This window comes from Mugil cephalus, chromosome 4 (assembly GCF_022458985.1).
Source record: "Mugil cephalus isolate CIBA_MC_2020 chromosome 4, CIBA_Mcephalus_1.1, whole genome shotgun sequence".
NCBI classification, from domain to species: domain Eukaryota; kingdom Metazoa; phylum Chordata; class Actinopteri; order Mugiliformes; family Mugilidae; genus Mugil; species Mugil cephalus.
Window position 1 is genome coordinate 23,736,891 of NC_061773.1, and position 24,404 is coordinate 23,761,294.

The following is a 24,404-nucleotide window of genomic DNA, read 5'->3' on the forward strand; positions in this document are numbered from 1 at the left end:
CTGGGAATTTTGGTATCGATCGGTACCAAGAAAATATTACGCTAGTATCGCTGATACCGATACTTTTTACTTGAAATGTCACAATATATTGAATAATTTAGTAACTTTGCTTTAAGTTAGTGATAAAATGACGCACGACAAATATTTTAGTCAAATAAACCTGTTTCCATGAACTAATCACAATATAAAACAATTTAACAATATGAAAAATGAAATAATTCTCCTTGTTCTACAATAGTTTTAGTAAAAGTCATTTGTATGAAATAAGAAAAAGGAACAATGTAACAAAAATGTAAATATAGTGATGTTAACAACACAACAACAGTATATTATAAAGTCAGTAACAAAGTCAATTGAGCAAATGAGTAAACAAAAGCAACGATGTAATAATAAATATAAATATTTTCCACCAAAGAAGTGGTTCTACATCCAGTGTGATTGTCTTCTCTCCCGAGTACCGACATGTTTCCGTAACGGCATCAGTTCCAGCTGTGTGACGCTGCTGTGATGCTACGATCTGAGTGTCAAACTCTGTCCATATCCTATTTAGGACATAACCAAAGTAAACTGAATGCTGTTCGTGGTCTGAGTCTCTTTAGAAAGCCAACAGTCTGAAGTTTCTATCTCAGAGGCCAGAATTACTTATTACTAAGTGATATTGTTCTTGAGTAATCAAAGTTCCGCTTAACAGAGCGCTTGTCATGGCAACTGTTCTGTCACATCCTGTTCCTGTAGCGTCAAATAACTAAAATAACCAAAGTATTAACGTTTGAACATGCAACAACATTATTTAGTATCTAAAAATGACTGAAACCATCCTTGAAAAGAAGTTATTCAATAGCTTAACAAGTCCCAGCCACTAACATGGAGGGGGCGGAGCTTATCATCTATACTGCAGCCAGACACCAGGGGGAGCTCTACTCGCTTTGGCTTCACTTTAGAGGAGCAGTTCTGTCGTCCGTCTCTGCACAGTCCATGTTCTCCACATCTGTTTGCATGCATTCCAGCACATATTTGTATATTCTCCATGTGTTGCACATCGTTGTAAGAATGTTTGCAGTCACTGTTGCAGTGTGAGGTCCTTTTAAGCAACAGCTTACTTTTTTTTTTTCTTTTTTCCTTTAACCAGAACAAGCCTGCACATAAGCCTGCTCAGACATCTGGGCCCGAAGCAGTGAAAGACAGAAAGAAGACCAAACCGGAGGAGAAGAAGTGTTCGGCCACAGAGAACGGCTCGGCCGCGGAGAACGGCTCGGCCACGGAGAACGGCTCGGCCACGGAGAACGGCTCGGCCACGGAGAACGGCGTGGCCGAAGACAAAGAGCCGGAGCAGCTGAACGGCGACAAACGGGAGGACGGGGCGGCGTCCAGCATCCAGCCTGAAAGTGCCTTTAGCAGCGAACCCAAGATGTGCAATACTAATCCTCACTTAAATGCACTAAACGTAGACAGCGGCTGTCGCGCAGACGACGGCCTAATGGCCGCTGTCTTACAAAAAGAAGAGTAAGCCTATTTTTCTAGAGAGGGTGGAGGATGGAAGATGGAACTGGTGTTAGGAATATCTGGAAAGTTTGGAAAAGCCTACAGTTAACGTACATTTTTCATCGAGGTGTAAATGAGATCCCTCTCAGTAATCAGACGACACGCGACACTGCTAGTTAAAGGAGCTCTTCACTCCCTTGTCACCGAGACTTTTACACGTCTACACGAAATGATAATTTACCTTTTCATTATTAGAATACGTGAGCTTCAAGGAGCTTGATTTGGAAACTGTTTCAGTTCTTATAGGTTGATATCCTTCCTGCACGCAGGGGCAGAGTTCTCTCATGGTACGGTTATGAATTTTGTGTTGTCACAGCAACCGCTTGATGAAAACCTGATGAGAGAAAGATAGAAAGAAAGAATGAAATCTTCGGCTTCGGTCACCACTTTGAGTTCAGCTCAGCTCAATGCAAATTAAGTCATTTAACTGTTAAGTTTTCAGGTTAACGGCTCTAGAGAGAGAGAGAGGATAAAAAAATAAAAATAAAAAAACAAACCTTCTCAAAACGCTTCTGGAATCAAGCGCAGGGCTGAACCGCTACAAACGAAAAACCTTCTGCATGGTTCACAGTTCGCAAGCTGTGTAGTTATTATGCATGTCGTCCTTTTAACTCCCAGCCTTCCTAGTACCATGCCTATTTGCAAATTAACAAAATGGCTAATACCGGTGAAAGCCCATAAAAAAGGTGTTAACTGTTATTAACAGATTAGTTCTGACCTTGATTTATTATTATTATTATTATTATTATTATTATTATTCTTTGTGATATTGACCTCTGTTGAATATAATTAAAAGCAAGGAATTATTATCTAGCCACTTTGAAATAGTGTATTCATACAGTATTGTTCTTTGTTGCTGTTCTGCTAAGTTGAATATCTGGAAAAAAAAGAAAAAAAAAACATGCGAAATAACAGCTTTGATGAAAACCTCCCCTCCCGTAGCTGAAAAGTCCCACGTTCCACCCCCCCCAGTGAAGACGTCAGAGATTCCCCCTTCGTTGTTGTTTTCGCACTCTTACGACCAGAATCTCCTCCAGAATCAGCATTTAACATTTCCACTTAATTATCCCGAAGCTTTTCATCTTTTCATCAGTGATCACAGTAATGGGGGTATCCCCCCCGCCGCCCCTCCGCCCCCCACCCCCTCCTCCTTTCTGCAAGAGCTAAATAGTAATACCTTCTGTGTGAGTTGATTAGACTTTCCTCCTAATTCATGAATTGTAAGAGGATGAACTGCTGTTGGGTTTGATTGAATGTTGATGGATTGTGATGTGGTGTATTTGAAGGCAACTTAGCAACAGTGCTTAATAAAACTATATTCTTTTAGTACGCGCTGTTGGTGGTTTATTGATTTGTCGTCACGCCGCGGGAGCCTTTGGCCGTTCCTATTTCACTTTTTTTTTTCTTTTTTTTTTTTTTCCTGCTCGCTCCCTGATTTCACGCACGTTTAAACGCCTGGATTCATTATTTAAATGGAAGCGGAGTGAGCAGAATGATGAAATTACAGAATTGAAGGTTTTTGTCTGAAGGAAACGGAGAAGAGTGGAGTAAAGCCTTTCATCTTAAACACTACAAAGTGCTCGGTCTTAGTAGAACAATCCCAGCTGCTAATTTTTCCTAAGCTTCTTGTCGTATCACGTTGTGTTCTTGCCGAGGATATTTTATTCGGGGAGAATGAATGAACGCGTGTGTGGGTAGATTGAGAGAAAGCTGCCTGTATTATCTCGCTGCGAAAATGATTTCTTTATCATAACATAGCAAATATTAACACTCCACCCGCAAATCATTCAGTAAAACGCTACTTTCTTATTGCACCTAAATTCCAACATTTTTCAAGTATTATTTAATTTTATGTTCTAAGTACCACATATTAAAACACTGTAAAAGCTACAGAACTGCATCTAATCCAACGGTGGCTGAGAAACTGATATTTAAACTCCTTAAAATTCAACATTAATCAGGCAGTTTGAACTCTGTTTTATTGATCTAGTGTCAAAACATAACCTACATCCTACATCATCATAGTAAGGATTACGTCAGGTCAAGACCATACAATACAGGATTATAACTAAAACTTAAACCCTCAAAATTACCTTTTTTTGTTCTTCCAGACTGGGAGTTGTAGTAGTTGTAGTTGTAGAGTATTTGAGAGTTTTACACAAGTCAGACAAAAACGTTCATTCTACTTGGGGTTGTGAAATTAAATTATAAAAAAAGACCAATAAAAGGACTAATATCACCACATATACTCTATTAATAATAAAATACTTTTATTAGAAACTGATCTGTATGCAAAAAGTTTGACGTGAAGCGCTATTATTACACTTTACAGTTTAATAGTTTAATACTGGAACATTTGTGAGAGGACTTAGTGACAGTTTGTTGTTGTTTCTGTTGTAACAAGGTTAATAACATGCAAATGAATGATGATGAAATGAAAAATCTATTTGTCAGCGACACTGTGAAACCTGCTGTACCGACTGTATATCAATACACAGAACACTGATGTTATACTTGATATAAAAAAAACACAACTCACTTTTCTTTCCATTTCATTTTTCAGGTCGTACTTGGATCAGCTTACGCTGTGTACAATACATAATCATAGTTTACTGCAGAAGGACTATATAAAGTAGTATTACAATGATGCATATTATGTGTGATGCAAAATAGTAATAAAAGCATTAACGTTTATATACGTACGTATAATACAACTATGTGCAGTATTTTATAGAAAACTGTACACGGTTGTATTATAAGTATGTATATTATATGTCATCATTAATGGCAAATATTAATCAAAATAAAATAATAAAAGTAGACATTATGTATCATATACACTGTCAAATAAAAGAAATAACACAAGTATGTCATTAAGATAAATATAAAAAGTGATATTATAATTATAGCGTGTATTATTTGTTATATGCAGTGTCAAATAATAGAAATAAAATAATAAAAGTCCACCACTAAGTTAAATGTAGTGGATGTATCATAATTTTGTAAATTATATGTCACATACACTGTCAAATAACAGAAATAAAAAAAGTATATCATTGAGATAAATGTAAAATTATATTTTAATTGCATATATTACTTGTTATATACAGTGTCAAATAATAGAAATAAGTACATCATTAAGCTAATGTAAAAAAAATAATATTATAATTGCATGTATTACATCGTCATAAATAAAATATTGTGATTAGACATCAAGCTAAATGGTATCATGATTGTATATATTATTTGTTATATACAGTGTCACATTAAGCTAAATGTAAGGGATATATTATTATAATTGTGTGTTTTACACCGTGTCAAATAATAGAAATAAAATAATAAACTAAATGTAATGCTGACATGATATAATGACAGGTAAATGTGTGCAGGGCTTCGGTCCATATCTATATTTAAATATATATAAATATATTTATAACAGCCCAAGTCTTGCTGATACATTATCTGCATTGTTGATGGATCCGATCCACTCTTTCGTCTGATTATAAACCTGCTCCCTGACGTAATTTCCCTCCCTCCTCATTCACTTCTTTATTTATTTAACTATCTTATCTATCTACCATTTTTTTTTTCTTCCTTCTCCTCTGGGCTCCTTATGTCTATATACCTTAACATGACCGCGTCGGTGCCGCGCAGTCACCAGGGGGCATGCACATAGTAATAATAATAACGATAATAATAATGCACTCCAGGGAAGCCTGCTACGACCAGCCTCCGTCCTCTCCACCGCCTCGTACGAGCGCAAACGCGGCCGCGTCGTGATGGAGCTGCTGCGCGCTTGAGCTTCATGCGTCCGGCGGGACTGCCCCTGGCTTTTTTTCCTGGGGAAGATCATATTGGATCATATTGTTTGCAGGACGTTGTTCCTCCTGCAGCCCCCCCGCCACCACCACCACCAGCACCGCCGCCGCCGCTGCCGCCGCCACCACCACCACCCCCCCAGTCTATCCCGACGTAGTTGTGAATTGAACATGGCGACTGTACCAGTATATTGCATCTGCAGATTACCTTACGACGTGACCCAGTTTATGATCGAGTGCGATGCCTGCAAGGACTGGTTCCACGGCAGGTAAGGGCCACATCGTCCCTTGTTGTTCATTGTTGTTTTGTTTTGTTTTTTTTTTCAGAGGGAGGGGGCGGGGGGGGCACACGGTTTTTGTAGGGGGAAACAAACAAAAATGGCGAGGTCTCGGTTACGTTTGACAGCTTTGTGGCTCTCAGTCGCCCGTCTACATCTGAAGAGAGGCCGCTTGGAGAAGAAGAAGAAGGCGGAGTTTAACGCAGCCGACCGGGGTTGTGACATATTTTTTTTTCTCTCTCCTTCTTGTTTCGCGAATAACACTAATATATATTCCGCGTTTATTAGCGAAATACATGTGGTTTTAAAGAGAGAGGAGGAGGGGTGCTGGTATGGTTTCGGTTGTTCGGGCTCGGTTTATTTACTGCACTTGTCGGGTATTTCGCGTCTCCCCCCCCTGCATAGCCCCGGACTGAACCCTGTCTTCCCGTTGTCAGGAGCGGACGGCGGCGCAGGGGAAGCCTCGGCGCACTCGGCTTCTCGCTCTCCGCCACACGCTCCCCACGTCTGTCCCTGCACAAATCCGAGCGCATTTCGCATTTTGTATTGTACACCCCCCCTCTTTTTTTTTTTGCTCACATTATTATTATTTATTTTTTTTTTGTAGCCTTTACTGGCTGTTTTCCTTCCAGAGAAAATCACGACCCGAGCCCCGGAGCTCAGCCCCGTAACAGCTTTTCCTGCCAAGGCAGCAGCAGCAGCTATGGCTGACAATAGCCCGCCTCGGATGTCCTCAAGCTTTTCAGCAAGGGGGGGTGGGGAGGGAGAAAAGAATAATACGTGTATTAACGTGTATGTATGTATATAGCTGGCTTGTCACTGCATCGGTTCCGTGACTAATATCTGCTTTGCTGCTCGGTGGTGAGACCGGAGACGTATCGCCCTCCTCCGCCGCCGCTCATCACTTTCCCCCTTTCGCGCATAAGCTGCAGTGATCTCTGGGGCCAAATCCCTGCTATCATCATGTAATATTTCCCTCCTGTTGGGTCTGTGCCTTTGCTGTTTTTTTTTTTTTGGGGAGGGGGGGTTGGTTCGCATTATTCGGCTGCAACCCCGGGTGTCTTTTTTTTTTTTTGTCAAACCGATCGCTTGTTAATCGCGTTTCTTCTGGAGCTACAGACCGACCAACAAACAGCATTTTACGCGCCTGAACATTAACCCTTTAATGCCTCCACCTCCATCCCCCCCTTTTTCCACCACCGTCCACCACCCCCTGGCTTGTCTGTAGCCTGGCCACATCATGTCAGAATCAGCTTTATTTGCCGAGTATGTGTGCACAGGTCACTTGTGCAAAAACACACAACTTAAATAAGAGTAAAAGCGTGAAAAGTAAAGGGCATGAGCATATATATGTACAGCAGATGTAGAGTTACTGATGACTATGACCCCCACAAGCCAAGACACCACCGTTGCCATCATTTATTTATTTGGAATCGGGCAAATCTTTATACTTTGTGTCCTTATATCTGGATCAGCATCAATGTGGAGGAGCTGCCGCTGCTGCCACAAATGCACTGCAAGTTTTAAGCGCTTTCGTTCACTGGTAAAAGAAACCAAAAATAAAAGAAAGTAAGCTGTCGTTTTGCTGCTTGCAATCAAAAAGTGTCTTTAAGGATGTTTTTCCGCGCCGTAGGACCCTGGCTTCTCCGCGGAGGAATGATTTTATTTCTCAAATTTGAGCAAACTGCACCGTCGGCTTATTAACTAAATGATAATGTGTCTAAATCAGCGTTATGGAATAATATCGTCCTTAATTTTGGACACGTGGCCACTGTAGAGGAGGGTCCCCCGGTTAATTTTACCCGAGGGCCGAATATTGTGAAGCACGCCGAGCCAAGGCCCAAAACATCACGCCGTCATCTTTTTTTTTTTTTTACTCCCATTGCGCCAATAACAGTTGTTTTATTTGGAGATGCTGTTTTTGCTGCTGTGACTATATTTATTATTAGTGCTAGTGATGTGCAGTACTTGCTATTTGTAGTAGTATTAATGATAATAATGTTTTAGGCCTGTTTCGAGCCTGCACTATTGAAACAACAACAAAAACCACTGTTTTAAATGTAAATGCCAGTGTGGGACAAATATCGACCTTATATCTAGTGACACGCAGCAGGAAAGGAGTAACCTAAAGCAAAGATAGCAATGCCGACCTTTCTACACAGGCCTGACGTACCTTTGTGTACCACCGATAACATCAATATCAACTACTGTCGATTGTTAAAACACTGTACCCATCAGCAAAACGTCCACAGAGACAAATATCGGCAGCATCTCTGCAGCCACGTTCTCCTCTAGTAGAGCCAAGAGACTGCACAGACAGAGACAGGAAGACAAACAGCGACAGACAGAAAGAGAGAGTCTTCATTTTGTCGCTTTTTAAACACCTCAAGACTTTTTATTAAACATTTCTGTGGCAAACATTTTTCACGTTTTCTCATTACGCCACAATAAGACTTTCAAACCGTCCAAAATAAATGGACTTCCACTCACTAGTCGGGGAGAGAATGACAGCCGAGGGCTGAGGCCGTCCCTCTGAAGTAGCAGGCGTTAAAGCTGGTAGCGTGCACAGTGTTGAGGCATTTCCACCCAGCGTCTACGGTCTACGTGCACATCAATCAGTCGTCTTAGCGTTGGCGTAGTCCGGTAAAATAAAACTTATCATTCCAGTCAGAGTTGAACTTTTCCCCGTTGACTTTGCGTTTTTTTTTTTTTTTTTTTCGTGCAAGCGACTTACAGATATCGATTCGTTTGATATCTGCCAGACATTTCTTGGATGTGGGCTGCCGGCCACTAATTGGGGTTCAGTCCTGTTGAGTGCACCGATCAGGCTTAACATTATGACCACTGACAGGAAAAGTAAACAACATTCAACATCTTGTGGCGATACAGTGTTCTGCTGGGAAACTTTTGGACCTGGCATTCGTTCACGTCGATGTTACTTAGACACGCACCACCCGCCTGGACAAGACCAGGCACCCCCACACCCCATAGCAAAGACACCCCTTGATGGCAGCAACAAAAACAGTTTAGGACCTGACCTCCAAATTCATTAGATCCCATCAAGTATGGATGGATGATCCATGGAGACCCCTCCCCTTAACCTATAGGACCCAAAGGCCCCCAATAACAAGACTGTTACCAGACTCCCTCAGAAGGCCCATGTCCATTCTCTGATGAGTCACAACTCTTTCGGAGGGACAAGGGAGACCCACAAAATATTAGGAAGGTGGTCATAATGTTATGCCTGATCAGTGTATGTTATGGTTCTATTTGTCATATGCATCATCTCCCTAATTATGATGCTCAAAGTGGCTAAAGTCACCAAATGATGTGGCATAGCGTTAAATTACATAGTGCTTTTCCACCTACTGGTACTCTGAGCACTTTCACAGTCACGGTGACACATCTTTCCATCCATTCACACAAACATGCACACATTCGCACACTAGTGCCAAGCACTGGGAGCAACCCGTGGGCTCAGTTTCTTGCTCAAGGACACCTCAACGTGTGTCTCGTGTACCAGGAGGTCAAACCACTCACCCTCTACCTACAGATCCACAAACCTGCTCTTTGTTGTTTAGTGGAAACTTGAACAAAATCAGAAGCAGGGGACAATAACGTAACCCTGGAATAGTCTCACATACCGCGAGTGTGTCCTTCTTTTGTGACAAACAGGAGATGCAGTATATTTACCCCGGAGCAGGCGGAAAATAGCGCTTTATTGTGCAACATTATCTGAGATGTAGTACACATTCACTCAGTGAGGGGAAGTAATTACCTGTAATTATAATACTAAGCTAAAAAAAAAATGTAGCATATATAGTGTTCGCTATGTTATTTCAGTGCCAGGATAAGGTACAGCACACACAGCAGGAGAAACCTTTAGCTTAGCACAATTATATCTGAAAAAAAAATAAATGTTCCAAATTTCTATGAGATATATTGTTTTCACGTCTGAGAGTTGTTTTCGTTGAGCCCCTGAATGTTCAGGACTCGGTTTTGAAGATGCTGCTTACAGTCAGTGCAGCCAGCTGTTGTTGATCAGGAAATAGTTCAAACGCTAACTGCTCCTAAAACCACAGCGTCTTGTTTTCACTGTACACTTCTGTTTAACTCAACGAGCGAGTCCCAGTTATAGTCACGAACTGTGTCAGCTTCGCAGTGGTTGAGTAGCGCCGTCGCTATACGCTAAAATCATATTGTGTATTATGAAAGAAGCCTCTTCTCCGTCTTCATTAGCCTTTTTTTGTTTTTTCAGCCCGTTATTTATATTCATGGGATTCCAGTTCACCACAGGGTTCAGCGTTCCTACCAACCCTTCTGGGAGATGCAGAATGTCGTGTTCAGGGCTAAATCAACGTTAGCGGCTAAGCTAGCTGGTGATGACCGTCAGACGGGAGCCAAATTCCTGGTATTTTTCTCACTAGTTGGTCTGCACTTTAGGAGACTTAAGGAGAAACCAACGGGATAAACGAATAAGACGTTTTTTATTGAAACTGTATTTCATTGAAAAACAATGAGATACAGTTTGGCACGCCTTTCGGCTCGGGAGCAATGAAAATACAAATTATAGCAGCTATACACAATAAAATACAATACAATAAAAGCCCACAGTGGCATGGAAATGAATGTAATTGATACAATACGGGATTAAAAAAAAAGAAGCACTGAACAATTTCAATAGTGTGCAAATGGGCCTATTGTGGTAGATGGACTGGGGAGTAAATGTGGGGGTTATTGCACAGCAGTCTATGAAGGAGAGGTCGAAGGTCGAGAGGGGTTTGTTCGACTCGAGGGTAGAAGCTGTTTTTTAGTCTAACATTTCTGCATTTGATAACCCGATATCACTTCCCAGAAGGGAGTGTAGCTAAATAGCTAAATAATCTTAGCTAACATTAGCTTATGAGATCAACATCAACGTTTACTGTGCGTGAGCTGATATGTAACAATTAAATAGTATGTTTGCTTTTAGGAAACACCACTGTAACTTTATCTGTTAGACTTAATTTATGTTTGCCGCACGCTTGGCAACCATGACATGCTAATGTAGTTGTTTGAATGTGGGAAACAACATTAGCAATGAAGCTAATGTTTCACACATTCAATAATTACTAACCCACCTTGAAATCTTCAACTATTTTGTGGTCAGTTGTGTCAATAGTCGTACCAAAAAAAAAAATTTTTCTTAAAGTTTTGATAAATTTTACCAAAAAACTAGTTCTGAATTTTTCTTGTTACTTGTTCAAGTGTATACTCGTGTATAGCCTTTGGCGAACAGTTGGCTCGTCGAGTATGGCGACAAGAAATTTAGCTGTAAACTTGAGCTCGCCAAAGGCGTGAGTAATCTTTAGTCAGGGATTCTTTCCCTCCCACATGACAAAAAATGGTATTATGCGATCACAGTGTGTCTATTAGCTTGTTTTGGATTCGTTCTGCAGTGGCCATGACATCAATTTCTGGAGCCAGATGTTATCTGCTTTCGAGTGCTGAGCTAAGAAAGGCTTGAAACACTTGAAAGATCTTGCCTCTGGATAAAAGCATTTGCAGTGTTGCAAAGTAAGAACACCTGTGTTATTCCTTTGATTAGAGGTGGGAAAGCTTACCTAATGGATATATGCAAAATCAGCCAGTCAGTCTTAAAGCATTTCCTCTTGGTAAAATTGAGTTTGGAAAGGTTTCCAAGAAGTCACTAACATGTCGTAGAAGCTAAAAAGGTGAGTTTTGTTGTGCCGCATCTTCTTTGTCAGAATGGACTGATAATTAAACCGCCTCTTTGATCTTTGCTTACAATCGCAGGGGAGATATCTGGTCATGAATGTTGAGCTGCCTAGCGTAAGGTAGGCCTAATAGTGGCATGACATTATTGACTATATAGTTTGACTCTATCTGCTCTGATAGCACATGTGGAGCCACAGATTCAGGATAATATGAGTTATACTTCAAACCAACATCAACCTCTAAGCTACACAAGGAGCTTCTGAACGACAGAACCATTTGATTAGTCCACCATTACGTCACCACAGCCCTTTTGGTCAGATATTGTCTCAGTTTGGTCTTGTTTTTTTTCTCTGTTGGCTCTAAATCATCCTCAGTGTTAACACATCTGCAGTTTTTTGTTTTTCTCGTAAAATCCTACTCTTTTGTAGTTGTTTTATCTGAATTCTGGATATATTTCTAAGCATTCAGACTATAATTTAATGGAGAACCAGTGACAAGTGTCGCTTTCTGAATAATATTTAAGGTAATGTGGGAAAATACCACAGTGTTTTAAAACGAGCAGATTGGTTCAACTAAACCTGACGTCCTTTAATGTTTTGTCCTTGTGTATCCAGCGTTTTATTTGCTATTAGAAGGAACACAGACTTTATTAGGTTGGATTTCCAATGGTTTTTATTAAATGGACCGTAAACAGGAAGTAATTTCATGGTCTTTTAAAAATAGACTGAAAATATTTTTTTTTCCGTGTTTCCGATGGCAACACATAATCTACTGTATATGAGTATTTATCTGTACATGTTATGCAATATCATAACACCTTATGATATAGTTTTGATTGCAAAGGAAAGCCGTATGTCTCAAATACCTTATAACGCATAACAGTGTGTGTGTGTCATGAACAACTATTAGTAGAAAGATGCCAAGGAGAGAAAGCAGGACCTTGACGTTTTTGGAGCCCTAGTCAGTGGAGACATCCCAAACGTACACATCTTTCTGAAGAACTGAATTCTATATTGTGATATACCTACACTATATTCAGTGCAGCCATGACCTTGTTCACACCTGGTGCTCCTGGGTGACCTGATCATGTGAAGTGGATTTCTCTGGGTACAATAACACACCACGGATGGATGTGGTCTTGGGACTGACTCACTACCCAACTGACAAACTCACAAATGGAGATTTTGCCGAATTGAGTTTGTGCTTCAGTTCCACATCTTTCTTTGAAAGCATGGCAGTCCTTGAACTCTTCACAAAACCGGAAGGTGGTTGTACTGTGTGCCAGTATCTAAAGAGAAAATACACAGGCACTATTAAGAATGATGGACCACCATAAAAGAGGACAGTCTGTTCATTAGTGAAGACAGTCTCGTAGCTGTAAACAAATAAAACTGATAAATAAATCTAAGCAGGCTGAGTTTTTATCAGAGAGTCTCTCGAAGTTGGAATGGGACATAAATAAATAAATAAATAACAACCTAGGGGTGTGTTTTCAGTGAGCCAGACAGACCAAAAGCACACAGGCCCACTCTTTTAAGTATCTCTTCCCACTAGTTAGATCCTCTTTCCGCACCTCCCTCCACAACATCAGTAATTAGTGTTGAGTGTTTAGCCTGGAAAGAGACAGTGAACCGTGTCCGACTCATGTCTCCGCTTTAAACCATTGTGCTCTAGTTTCAGGCATTTTTAGCTGCGTCTAAGTCGGACATGTTCACATAGTGCTGCGAACGCATCCCTTAAGTGAGCGTACTTTTGAGACAACCCCAAGAGCCGCAGTCCCTCAGAATCCTGTAATTATGTAGGTGTTCATTTGCAAGTGGACGCTCGAGACACACGTATAAATGGTCTCGTGTTTATATAACGGTTTTCTACCTATTGGTAGAAAGGTTCGTGAGAAACCCGCCCTACCTACTGAGCTACCCAAGACCCACGTTAATACCACTTGTCTCACCTCTGTAGTCCATCCTGGTACGTGTGTTTACACAGTTAGGGCTGCAAATGACTTGTCTACGTCAATGACGAACAAACCAAGACCTAGTAAATTGCAAAGGATAGAGATGATAGATAATATATGAGAAAGGTTGTATTCAGAGATGTGGTGTCTTTTTTATACAGCTTACATCCGACCTACGGCATAACCTTGGACATGGAAATCTACATATAGATTATAGGTGTATATCCACATATAGAGACTACTTACAACTTGCTAATGTGCTAGGATGTTGGCTTTGCATCCTAGTCGTCAGCCTCTACGCTAGGGAGTCTTCAGTGAGTTCGTTTTGTCAATCATAACAGATAAGAACACATCCATTCCCAGGCACTGGGAAGCATATAATCAGACCACACTCACTGTAATAGTCCAAATACTTAAGCTTGTGTCTTATCATCGTGATAGCCCCGGGATTATTTCTTTAGAGATGCTCGTGCATGGCAGTTGCGCTTCGCTGTGGAAGGCTATTTCAGTTTTACAAAGCTTGTACAGCACCATTTAATCACATCTCTGTTCAAAAAGTTACTGCATTATAAATGACGGGGTCTACGTTTTTTTGGACGACTGGTCCGGTAGATGCATCCGTCTATTTTGCATCTATTTTGAAAAAGAACATGCGTGTACATGAAGCACAATTGCACAAATGGAGTAGGAATGTCTCTACTTTGACATTTTACTGTGCTCTGGTTTCGGGGCTACCGTCTTTTACCTGGGTTGATCATAAGCTCGTGTTACAATGTTTTCTTTTGATATCTTTAAATTTTTTGAAATGCATTTCCACTAGTTCATGTGAAGTTTGAAGAACAAGATGGAAATGCAGAAGTTGTCTTTCTGAGCTGCGGTCCTACTGTCCACTTTACAGAAGGGTTGGTGTTGCTTGACTGGCAGTCATCATGAGGTCATATCCTCTTTCTAACTAAAACGTCAAAAGAAATTACACTTGAACATGTATCAGCATTATATCGACTACCTAAAATGACAGAATCCATCCTTGAAAGAAAATCATTTGACGTGTCCCATCCACTAACATTGAGGGGGTGGAGCTTGTGACCTATACTGCAGCCAGACACCAGGGGGAGCTGTACTTGATTGAAAATATGGCACCTTTACTTTTGCGTTAAACAGGGATGGACCTGCTGTACATTTTGTATATTAATACTCTCTTGTAGGGATTAAATGGTACCTGTTTTTGTTCTAAGTTGTACGTCACTACACAACATTCGGATGGATCAGGGTGGAGCTTCCTCAGTTAAGTACATCCTGAGATCCAAATAGTCACAGTCAAAAACGTGTTTATGGTGACATGTGTGCATTCCTAGAGTGAGAATTCAAGTTCCTCACAAGTGTTCTGACATAGACCCACTATAATACTATACTATATTATATATGTGCACATGAAGTTTATTCCAAAAACATGGATTGTGGTGTGGATAAAAGAGAGAAAACTCAGCGTTATTCTGTCCGGTTCTAAATCTACCACTGACCTTTAACTGGCTTTAGTGGTTAATGTATTATAGAAATGCTGCATCGGTGTTAATTAACAGAATCAACAACTCAGGATCTTTTCTTGTTGATAAGATGCACTAGGACTGGGCGGTATACCGGTTATTATACCGGGTACTTTTTTTTAATATACTGGCCTACCAGTATATTTGATTACACAGCGCTTGGAACAATGTGCCACGAGACACTGTTTCAGACCAGACGTGACCAGACGTCCCCTATTTCTGGTTGGCAGTCCCCATTTTGTATGACCTGTCCCCCGGTTAAAGCTGTCCCTGAAAATGTCCCCAATTTTAGCTTTTTGTGAACGAGGAAAAAAAAATGTTGCGTGCAGACTACAGTTATTACGGTAGCCAGTCGCTGCTGCTATTGACGTTATAGACATAACATTTAAATATGTCAAGATAAATGAAACAGTAATTACCCCTATTTCTTCGTTTCGTCTTGATAACGTGTAATTCTATTTTATTCTATTTCCACATGCAAACCTGTTTCACTACTAGTGTTTGATTATTCTACAATATTTACTCATCGTCACAGTAAAATAATAGTCAATCTACTACAGTAGTTGTGAACACGTGATTATGCACGGAAAAAGAAAATACCGTGATGTACATTTTTGGTCATGCGGCCCAGCCCTAAGATGCACCACTACCACAGGGATGGTCTGTGACTGTGAGTACGTAGCGCGGATTATCCACGAACCAGAGGGTCGGTGCTACATGGACCACACACCGAAGTGTCTTTGAGCAAGTCGCTCCCAGCGGCTGCCACTGGTGCACGAATATGTGTGTGTGTGTGTGTGCTTGTGTTGACAAGTGGGCAAATGTGTCACTGCAACTGTGAAGCGCTTTGTAAACCATTCGAGTAACGTATCTGTTACATTGAGAGTGATTTACATACCAGGCCGTGAATTTGTGTGTAGGCACAGTAAAAAAAAAAAAAGTGGCGATACGGATCCCACACAGCGAGATAAAAGACTCACTAAAAGTCACTTTCAGAACTGTTCCAGGGTGACACTGTACTGCACCTCATAACGTGATGAAAGAGCCCACAAGTGGTTTAGACCTGGCCCGGGTTTAAAAATACACCCTGCACTGAATGAATCAAGTCAGTGGAAACACGTCTCAGTCAAGCACCGCTTTAAATGATCTTACCCAGCAAAGTATTTCATTTTTTTTTTTGTTTTTTTTTAGCTGACCCCACTGCTGCCATCAACAAATACTTCCACTGCAGAAACGAGTCGAACTAAACATGTGTGCACATCGCATGTTTAGTTCTCCTCCAAAACCGCAGAGCTAAGGATGTCATGAGCACGCATTTCCACCCACCCACACACACACACACACACACGCCCACTCATATATTTCTCTTCAGTGAAAGCCATGTAGTAAAAAGCTGTGGAGTTCCCAGGGGCGGAGGAGGAGGAGGAGAAAGAGGAGGAGGAGGACGAGGAGGAGGAGGAAGGAGGAGGAGGGGGGGGGGAGTGAGAGAAAACATTGTGGGGAAACTCCCTGCCCGCTGACTTTTTGAGAGCAGCGGCTCCAAACGGGAGGAATTCGCTTGTGCAGGGGACAGCTGCAGCCCGCGAGAGACAGGGAAGAGCTGACATCGATGTAATATCAGTTACATACATTTTCCGTCACAGCTGAGGACTTTGCATCTTGTTCCAAGTGTATCGCCTGAAGAACAACATTTGTGTTACACCGGGGTTATAAATCTAGAGTTTCCTCTCTTTCTCTGTTGGAGCCTCTAGCGGCCCGGGCTGCAAACCACAGGGCCGGACTATAGACTGCTTTTTGTATATATGCGCAGTATGTAGATGGATATTTATAGGACACTGACTGATACAAGCACTTCGCTGTCCTCTGCTGTCCTCCGCCGTCCCGTCCTTTTGTCCCGCGCTGCACTGCGGTCCATATAAACTCCTGATGCCCTTCTGTTGAGAGCACAGACCGTGAATCACTTTAAAGGACTGTCCCAATGTTTTTTCTTTGCACATTTTAGGCCATTTCACTGTTAAGGACCAAGCTTCCAAACAGAGGGGCGGATCAACAATTTATTGATGAATGAATGTGGACGGGTATGAATGTGATGGATCGATTTGAGTGTGAAGTGGTGAAGCGGGTGCGACGGACTCCCTTTTTTAGGACCGTATGGAGAGAGGGGGGAAAGAAAGAGACGAGGGTGGAGGGAGGAGAGGGTGAGGCGGGTATTTAAGCCGGAAGAGGCGCAGTCTGGGTGTGGTCCTGCTCCTGAAACTTGCTATTTGGCATCACTTATTATCATTTCGGTTGCGCATTCGAATAAAAATGATCAATCAAGAAAGTGAATGCAGGTGCAAATCCCTTTAAGATATAATAAGGAACGCCTCTCGTTACAGTGACTGATAGTCAGACAGGTTTCACGTCTCTTTCCGTTGCACGCTAGCGAGCCAGCGATTCAAAAAAAACATGGAAGGAAGTGCTCCGCTCAGAGTTTCAACATTAACGAGCGGTCCTGTTCTCGTTTCAGTTGCGTCGGGGTGGACGAGGACGATGCTCCAGACATTGACATTTACCACTGTCCGAACTGCGAGAAGACCCACGGCAAATCCACACGTGAGTACCTGCGTTCAGGGGAGCGAGCGGCTGCCTGAACAAGCGTCTTAATGCCTAAACAGACCAAACATGTCTGCTCTGAAAAATTCCTCTCTGTGATTCTGATTGTTTTTTTTTCTGTGTGTGTTTTTTTTCTGTGTGTGCTCTTCAGTGAAAAAGAAAAAGAACTGGAGCAAACATGACACGGGCCAAAGCACAGATATAAAAGCTGTTCAGAACGGCAGTCAGGTTTTCATCAAGGAGCTTCGCAGCAGAACGTTTCCAAGGTAAAGAAACCTCAGCGGCTCTTTGGAAGCCGGTCGCTCAGTGTGATGCATTTACTGTAACATCTCTGTCCGTACGGTGTTGTCATATCGTGTAGCGATAAGGCGAGGAAACAAGCTGAAAGTGAGTTTGTGTGAAAAAAAATGAAAAATAGAAGCACAGAAGCAGTCAGGGCTGTTTTCTTCCACAGTGTAGACTCTCAAAATATGGATTTATGTTGTAAAGCAGCACAGCAAAGCTAAATATTTATTTCGATTCTTGAGTCCGTTTGCCTCGATGAAAGCTTTGCACACTATCTGCAACATCTTCACCAGCTTCATGGAGTCATCACCTGGAATATCTGTCCCGCTTTCTTATAGGCTGTTTTAGGGGTGAAGGATTATGGTGAAAATGAATGAATTGACTGTTAGAAATGATTATTTTTGATCAATATTGTAGTCACGATTATTCATCATGTTAAGAAAAACTTACACTTCTTTTAAACAAACAGTATGTGAGCAGTTTTCAGAGCAAAACAAAACTTTAAATAAGAATAAATGCTTAATAATATATATAAAAAACAGCAACAACTTAAAATTTACCAAGGGCGAACAGAGTGCAGTCACAAAATGCTACTCGGTGGAAACAATTACAGCTTATACATAAAATAACAAATAATATTAGGCTTAAATCTACAGGTTTATGGAAAGAAACACCAGCCGATCAACATTTTCTTTCACCACGTTGCTCCTCGTCTCCAGCTGCTTCTGTGGCTTCTTCTCACGACACAGTGACTTGTTCTCATCAGTCCACCGAGTGGCTCGAGGCTGCCGCCTGTTTAGACGGCTTAATGAAGCCTTAACCATGCGTTTCGCCCCCTGGTGGTTGAATGACTACTGGCTGAGAAAGTGCTTCATTAGATACAAGATATGCAGCAGAATCATGGTCTCGATTAAAATTCAGTTAATTGTGGAGCCCTAAGCTGTTTAGACTTTAAGGCGTTAAGTTGATGCAGAAGCTACGGCGTCTGCTCAAACCCCTGAGACCTTTTTCACGGCTGCTTCTCCATCTCAGTAATTTTCTAATTGATTGCTTTGGATCAATAAAGATGGAACACGTCGAGGAAAGTTAACTGAGGACGTTTGCAGATGCAAACATTTGTGTGACTTCTCCTCTGTGGAACTTTGGCAAAAGTTTCAGTCGCCATTGTAGAAAGTGAAGCAGGAGGAACAAACAAAAATTAACATGTGTGTTCCCATAAATGTTTGTCACTTGTAGGGAGCTTTGCTTTCACTCTTCTGTCCAGTTCATCACAAACCAGCTCCATGGGGTTAAAGTCTAGAGACTGGGCCATGGTCCCCACTCCATGTTTTCAAGCTTTCCATCTTTTTTTTATCCTGAGATAATTCTGGTAGAGCTTGGACTAAAGTTTTGAGTCATTATCTTGATGTAGGATGAAGCTCTGACCAACTATACCAGAGGACACTGATGCTGTTCTAAAACTTTTGACCGGTAGTGTAGGTTACGGCGTCTGGGTTCTGCAGTACCCTAAAATAACTGCTGTAGTAATCCATTATATGGCAAGAACTCGTGGAGATGTAATGGTCAATGGTCAGTCCAGAAAATGTCGAGACCTTGAACTCTCACAAAAAACTGTGACGAAACCTTCAGTCAGTGGATTAAAGCGCCTCTTGTGATTATCACCCGTGAGGAAAAATGTCCCTCTGCGGCGGAACTTAAGTTCATCAGAATCACCACCCTCAGAAACCACAATTTAACAGCACCTCAAATCAGAGCCCACATAAACATCCAGCCTAGTGGTCAGTGGATACGAGAACTCCTTCGAGACCGATGCAAAAGCCTCAAATGACGACCTCATGAAGCTGCTGGAGAAAGTTAAGACTGTGCAAAGGTTTTTTTTTTTTATGAAAGAGGAGGCGCATACTTGTCTTATATAATCTAATATTTACTTTTGCTTTGTTTAGTCTTCAGTTTTCTTTGACTGAGTGAATGGGTAGGTGTGTCCAAATATTTGACTGGTACATTATATGTCTAAAAATAGCTAATGAATGTGTCTAATGCATAGGTCTTCAACAGGCGGTCTCTGAACCCTGGGCGGTCCGCGGTCGTACAGCAGAGGGGTTGCAAAATATTTGGTTGATTAGACAAAGGTTTAGGGTTATAACAAATGAATACTTGGACCTGTGTGTCCATATGTACCCCTGATGTCAGTTTGGGGTCCTTGACCTGAAAGCTAACGAATTCATTCATGTAACAAGTGTCTCGCTCTATTACTACGTGTTTGAATACGTCCACCAGGGGGCCCCGTCTGGTAACGTTTCAAGATCTGTCTTCAGGCGGTTGCACTTGTTGCTGACCTGATAATGAAGACGGCATTCTGTCGTGTCTTCAGTCCGTGACACCGTGAACGTTTTCCCCTCTCCCTGCTGTAGTGCTGATGACGTAGTGGTGAAGCTCAGCGGCAGTCAGCTGTCCATGGACTACCTGGAGGAGAACGGCTTCAACGAACCCATCCTGGTCCAGAAGAAAGACGGCCTGGGCATGTCCCTGCCCGCCCCCACCTTCTACATCAGTGATGTGGAGAACTATGTCGGTAAGGAGATCGGTGACTGAACATCACTACTGTTACTAACGCTGACTAGTACCACTAACCCCACTGTAACAGCTGCTACTAGGCTGTGACCTCGGTACCTCTCTTCCTGTTCCTTATATAATATCTGCTACTGTCGTTTCCAATTGCACAACTTCTTATAACCTCTGATTCTCCTGTGATATCACTATTACTACGCTGGTACTAAACTACCACTGCTGCGGTTGCTTCTGCTTCTATTGTCGTATTGCCATTACTCAGCACTAATATTTCTAGCACTGCCACTGACCTGAACAACACATTTTGTGCGTTTTATCTATGGCTGATAATAACAGTGGCTTGAAAGAAAATAGTTAACAAGCAGCTTCATTAGGATTTCAAAGAAACTGCTTATTTTTTTATTTATTTATTTTCTTGTAATGCACGGGAGATTGCATGAAACATTTTGTCTGTAGTGCCTCTGATCTTGCTTCCATTTTCCCCGCAGAGTTGCACATCAATATTGGAAGAAAAATCGCAAGCTATACTGTGATTATGAAAAGCTTATTTTTCAGCCATAATGTATCAATAAGTTAGTATAAAAAATGTGACATAAAGCAATTTATCTCAGCGTTTTTCTGCCTTGTATTATTTCCCATATTTATCTACATTTCCCATTTAATACTGAGTCCAATAAAAGTCTGTTTACTTATGTTTTAGTTCCCCTTTGCACCTCCATCCTCACCCCACTTCCATTTCCCTAAACATTCATTTTTACTGACCCTCAAAGTGTGTCATTGGGTCACCTGCCTTGCATTTTACTTTTAAGAATGAAAAAATGTGTAGCAGTACGCGCCGCTCGTCAATAGGGGGCACGTGTGTCCTTTCTGTCCCGCGCGGTTCCTGCTCAGTGATGAGATCACTTGTTACACATCAACACTATAGACAGGTTTTGCTAAACAGCTGTCTAGAAAATGTTGAAAGCTCGTAGGAAGTTAGTTTTTCTTCAGCCCGTTTCATCTTGTCTTGTGTCCTCCTGTCCTTGGCCCAGGCCCCGACGTTGGCGTGGACGTCATTGACGTCACCAAACAGACCGACAGCAAGATGAAGCTCAAGGAGTTTGTCGACTATTACTACAGCACTAACCGAAAGAAAGTGCTAAACGTCATCAACCTGGAGTTCTCTGACACAAGGTACCAGCTGTTCGAATGAGATCTGTGACGTTCAGTCATGGAAAAAAAAAAAAAAAAACTCTAACAGCTGCTTATTCTGTTTGTGTGTGTGTGGGACAGGATGAACAGTATAGTAGAAAGTCCACAGATTGTGCGGCGGTTGTCGTGGGTTGAAAACTACTGGCCGGATGACGCGCTGCTCGGGAAGCCAAAAGTCACCAAATACTGTCTCATCTGCGTTAAAGACAGCTACACGGACTTCCACATCGAGTGCGGTGGCGCCTCCGTGTGGTACCACGTCCTGAAGGTCTGTCACACTTGGGAGTCGCGTCTCTTCCGTGTCCCCTTCCCCTCTGTTATGTCAACAAATCAGTGTGCACTGACGTCACTCCCGCCTTGGGGCCACGCCCCCCTGAGTGGCGACAACACAGTGAAATATAAATACAGCGAGACCGGAGAGAAAATGTGAATTATCAGGTCAAATTAAGGACAACTGGGCTCAACAATGATCCATACGAACTAGTATGGATTCGCCTCAGTTTCAGGTGGTCTAAGTTAGTTTTAGGTCACGTCAGTTGTGATAAATGTAGCTAAATAAAAGATGCTAACGCTAAGAGCTTAACTGAGAAGTAACGGTAGCCATGTAGCAACTGTAGCAACTGACCGGACGTTAAAAGGACGTTACGCCAAAACGACAACATCGACAAACGTATCTGACAGCCCTCCAGAACGTAACTTAAGGTATGATTTCATCAAAACAATAAATAAATAAAAAATAAAGCATAAATTAATATTACCTGACACTAAATGTGAACCACAACACCAGGTTTCTGTAACTTACCTGGATTCCAGTTGTTTCTTCGTAATGCAGCGATCCGTTTACTTCTCTTTTCTTGTAAAAAATATATCTGACTGCTTTTAAAATCTGTAACAGTCATTTTTCTTTTTATTAATTTTACAGTTTATACGGTATTAAAGCCTATAATTTAAATTAATCATTAGTTTAAAAGTGACAGTTGAAGCTTCAACCGTCACTTTTTTGCCACTCAGTGACCGTAACCATGGAGACTTCGCCGACTGTGACGTCACGCACACGCCCTCTATATTCTGCTCTGCAGGAGGAAATGTGGAATAGATTAGGCTCCTTCTTCTATGTGCACAACAATGACGAAAAATCTAACTGCGTCCGTAGGGGGAGAAGATCTTCTTCCTCATCAAGCCCACCTCGGCAAACCTGTCCTTGTACGAACGCTGGAGGTCGTCGTCCAACCACAGTGAAATGTTCTTCGCCGACCAGGTGGACAAGTGTTACAAGTGCACCCTGAAACAAGGCCAGACCCTGTTCATCCCATCAGGTCAGCACCAATGCACTCTGCACCCGCTGTTACATTTGTGCGGAAACCCTCGCTCTCTTGCTGCGGGTGATGTTAGTAAGCGTTTAGACCTGAACAAATATTTGTATTTCGAGAAAAAATATTGAAATCGGTTGATTAATTGACTTGTAGACAGCGCATCCCAGATTTGATTGATGTCACTTATTTTTATTTGTCACACTTTTCATCCACAAATGCCAAACAAAATTAGTTTGAGCCATTCAAACTGCAAGAATCGCTGTGTTTTATATGTTTTATCTCTAAATGAAACTAATTAAATGCTTGACATTCGCTTTTGCGGCAGTTTCTGACATTTTTAAAGACTGAATATGGCTCAAATGAACAGATGCCAAAGCTAATGGCTGTGGACAAAGATAATGAATAAACACTTAGCAGTTGTAAAAGGTAAATGATTGGACTAGAGCCTAAAAATAAAGTATAAGCCCTCTATAAAGTGTAACGTGGCATCCGGTTTAAAATCATTTCAGTGTGACACGTTGCCGCTGATGAGGAGGTGCTTGGGTTCATCTGACAGCTGTAGGGCTCCAGATAACAAGAAGTACTGAAAGGTCATTTGCTAATAAGACCTTAATAATGCTTTAGTTTTCTGAGCGCTTGCATGACGTCAAAGCATCTGCTTCTCATGAGGAGCCATTAATAATCAAGCCGAGCCATCCATCACTGGACGATTGTCAGAGCAGATGTGTGATAAAAGGGAATCTGTGAGCTTAGGGTGGAGGGAAAATGACATCTTACCACGGCAAATAGATATTTTCTCATATCTTTACTGTACATCATGCTTTATCGTGCAACTGTCTGTCTTATTAGCCGCTAACGACAGAACCAAGACAGCTGATGAATCCGGCGCCTTAAAGTAATTGTGTTTTCCTCTTTCTCTTGGCTGACTTGGTTTCCTCAGGTTGGATCAATGCAATACTGACTCCGGTCGACTGCCTGGCGTTCTCCGGACACTTCGTCCACAACCTGAGCGTGGAGATGCAGATGAGGTTTGGACGCCCGCCACAATTCACCCACCGCGTTGCTGACTTATCACTTCTAATCATTTGTTGCGTTTGTTTTCGACCGATCCGGTCGATTGCCTCATGCTGATTGCCACATCCTAACTCATTGTTACTCGAAAGGCCTTGGCCGACGTTCTTCCTTTCCACTGGTTCCTCATCTAGCGGCTTTGTTTTTAGCTCCAAATTCCACCAAATCTGTTTACGATTGAAAATGCCCCGCGAGTCGTCTGTTTGCTACAAACCCCGTTGGTAATGCCTGACAGTGTTTAGCTGATACATCTTGGTTTATTCTCCTCAGGGCGTACGAGATCGAGAAGCGGCTAAAGGTCAAAACCCTCAACCCCTTCCCCAACTTCGAGACGGCTTGCTGGTATGTGGGGCGACACCTCCTCGAAAGATTCAAAGGTGAACTCTCCGTCCAGTCTCATTGTGTTTGTGTGCGTATTTATATTAACGTAAAGTCACATCTTCATTTAACTTCTCTGGAGGAATGCGCGCAGAAAACACAAACACTGTCAGAAATTTTTTATGTTTTTTTTTCCCCGGGCCGCACAT

At 41.9% G+C, this 24,404-nt stretch overlaps 2 protein-coding genes and 1 long non-coding RNA gene across 4 annotated transcripts in view; 2 read left to right on the plus strand and 1 right to left on the minus strand.

The window, feature by feature from the left end:
- The window catches only part of LOC125006403 (constitutive coactivator of PPAR-gamma-like protein 1 homolog), a 28,143-nt gene extending 25,272 nt beyond the window's left edge, over positions 1-2,871 (plus strand). Inside the window, exon 17 of the mRNA XM_047582370.1 lies at positions 1,130-2,871. Within this exon, the coding sequence (XP_047438326.1) occupies positions 1,130-1,507 (378 nt within the window). The 3' untranslated portion in view covers positions 1,508-2,871. The remainder of the gene's footprint in view (positions 1-1,129) is intronic.
- An 866-nt stretch (positions 2,872-3,737) lies between these two features.
- On the minus strand, positions 3,738-5,684 carry LOC125006404. The gene is made up of 2 exons (XR_007112580.1): positions 5,569-5,684; positions 3,738-5,381 (listed from the first exon to the last, which is right to left on the minus strand). It is a non-coding gene; the product is annotated as an uncharacterized LOC125006404 (long non-coding RNA).
- The window catches only part of phf2 (PHD finger protein 2), a 40,447-nt gene continuing 21,416 nt past the window's right edge, over positions 5,374-24,404 (plus strand). For both annotated transcript variants that reach the window (XM_047582368.1, XM_047582369.1), the window contains exons 1-9: positions 5,374-5,629; positions 17,364-17,449; positions 17,601-17,715; positions 20,146-20,306; positions 21,334-21,475; positions 21,575-21,761; positions 22,647-22,809; positions 23,747-23,834; positions 24,148-24,254. In XM_047582368.1, the coding sequence (XP_047438324.1) occupies positions 5,532-5,629; positions 17,364-17,449; positions 17,601-17,715; positions 20,146-20,306; positions 21,334-21,475; positions 21,575-21,761; positions 22,647-22,809; positions 23,747-23,834; positions 24,148-24,254 (1,147 nt within the window). In that variant the 5' untranslated portion in view covers positions 5,374-5,531. The remainder of the gene's footprint in view (positions 5,630-17,363; positions 17,450-17,600; positions 17,716-20,145; positions 20,307-21,333; positions 21,476-21,574; positions 21,762-22,646; positions 22,810-23,746; positions 23,835-24,147; positions 24,255-24,404) is intronic.